Source organism: Propithecus coquereli, unplaced genomic scaffold, assembly GCF_000956105.1.
Source record: "Propithecus coquereli isolate 6110/MARCELLA unplaced genomic scaffold, Pcoq_1.0 Scaffold831, whole genome shotgun sequence".
NCBI lineage: Eukaryota > Metazoa > Chordata > Mammalia > Primates > Indriidae > Propithecus > Propithecus coquereli.
In genome coordinates this window covers 59,702-60,158 of record NW_012154519.1, presented here as the reverse complement: position 1 = coordinate 60,158, position 457 = coordinate 59,702, and the positions used below count along the sequence as shown (strand labels likewise).

The following is a 457-nucleotide window of genomic DNA, read 5'->3' as shown; positions in this document are numbered from 1 at the left end:
TATATAGCAGGGGACATGCAAATAGGGCCCTCGCTCTACTGATGAAAACCAGCCCAGCCCTACCCTGCATCTCTGGGAGAGGAGCCCCAGCCCCGGCATTCCCAGGTGTCCCCATTCAGTGATCAGGACTCAACACAGAGACTCACCATGGAGTCTGGACTCAGATGGGTTTTCCTTGTTGCTCTGTTACAAGGTAATTCATGGAGAACTTGAGACATTGGGTGTGTGAGTCGATGTGAGTGAGAGAAACAGGTGTGTGTGTGGCAGTTTCTGACCAGGATGTGTCTGTGTTTTCAGGTGTCCAGTGTGAGGTGCAGCTGGTGGAGTCTGGTGGAGGCTTGGTCCAGCCTGGGGGGTCCCTGACACTCTCCTGTGCAGCCTCTGGATTCACCTTCAGCAACTATGGGATGAGCTGGGTCCGCCAGGCTCCAGGGAAGGGGCTGGAGTGGGTCTCAAG

At 55.4% G+C, this 457-nt stretch overlaps 1 gene segment (V, D, J or C); it reads left to right on the top strand.

Annotated features, from left to right (window-relative positions):
- Window positions 1–76: 76 nt before the first annotated feature.
- Window positions 77–457, top strand: part of LOC105825922 — a 9,438-nt gene continuing 9,057 nt past the window's right edge. The window contains 2 exon segments of the V gene segment in view: window positions 77–193; window positions 298–449. Of these exon segments, the coding sequence occupies window positions 148–193; window positions 298–449 (198 nt within the window).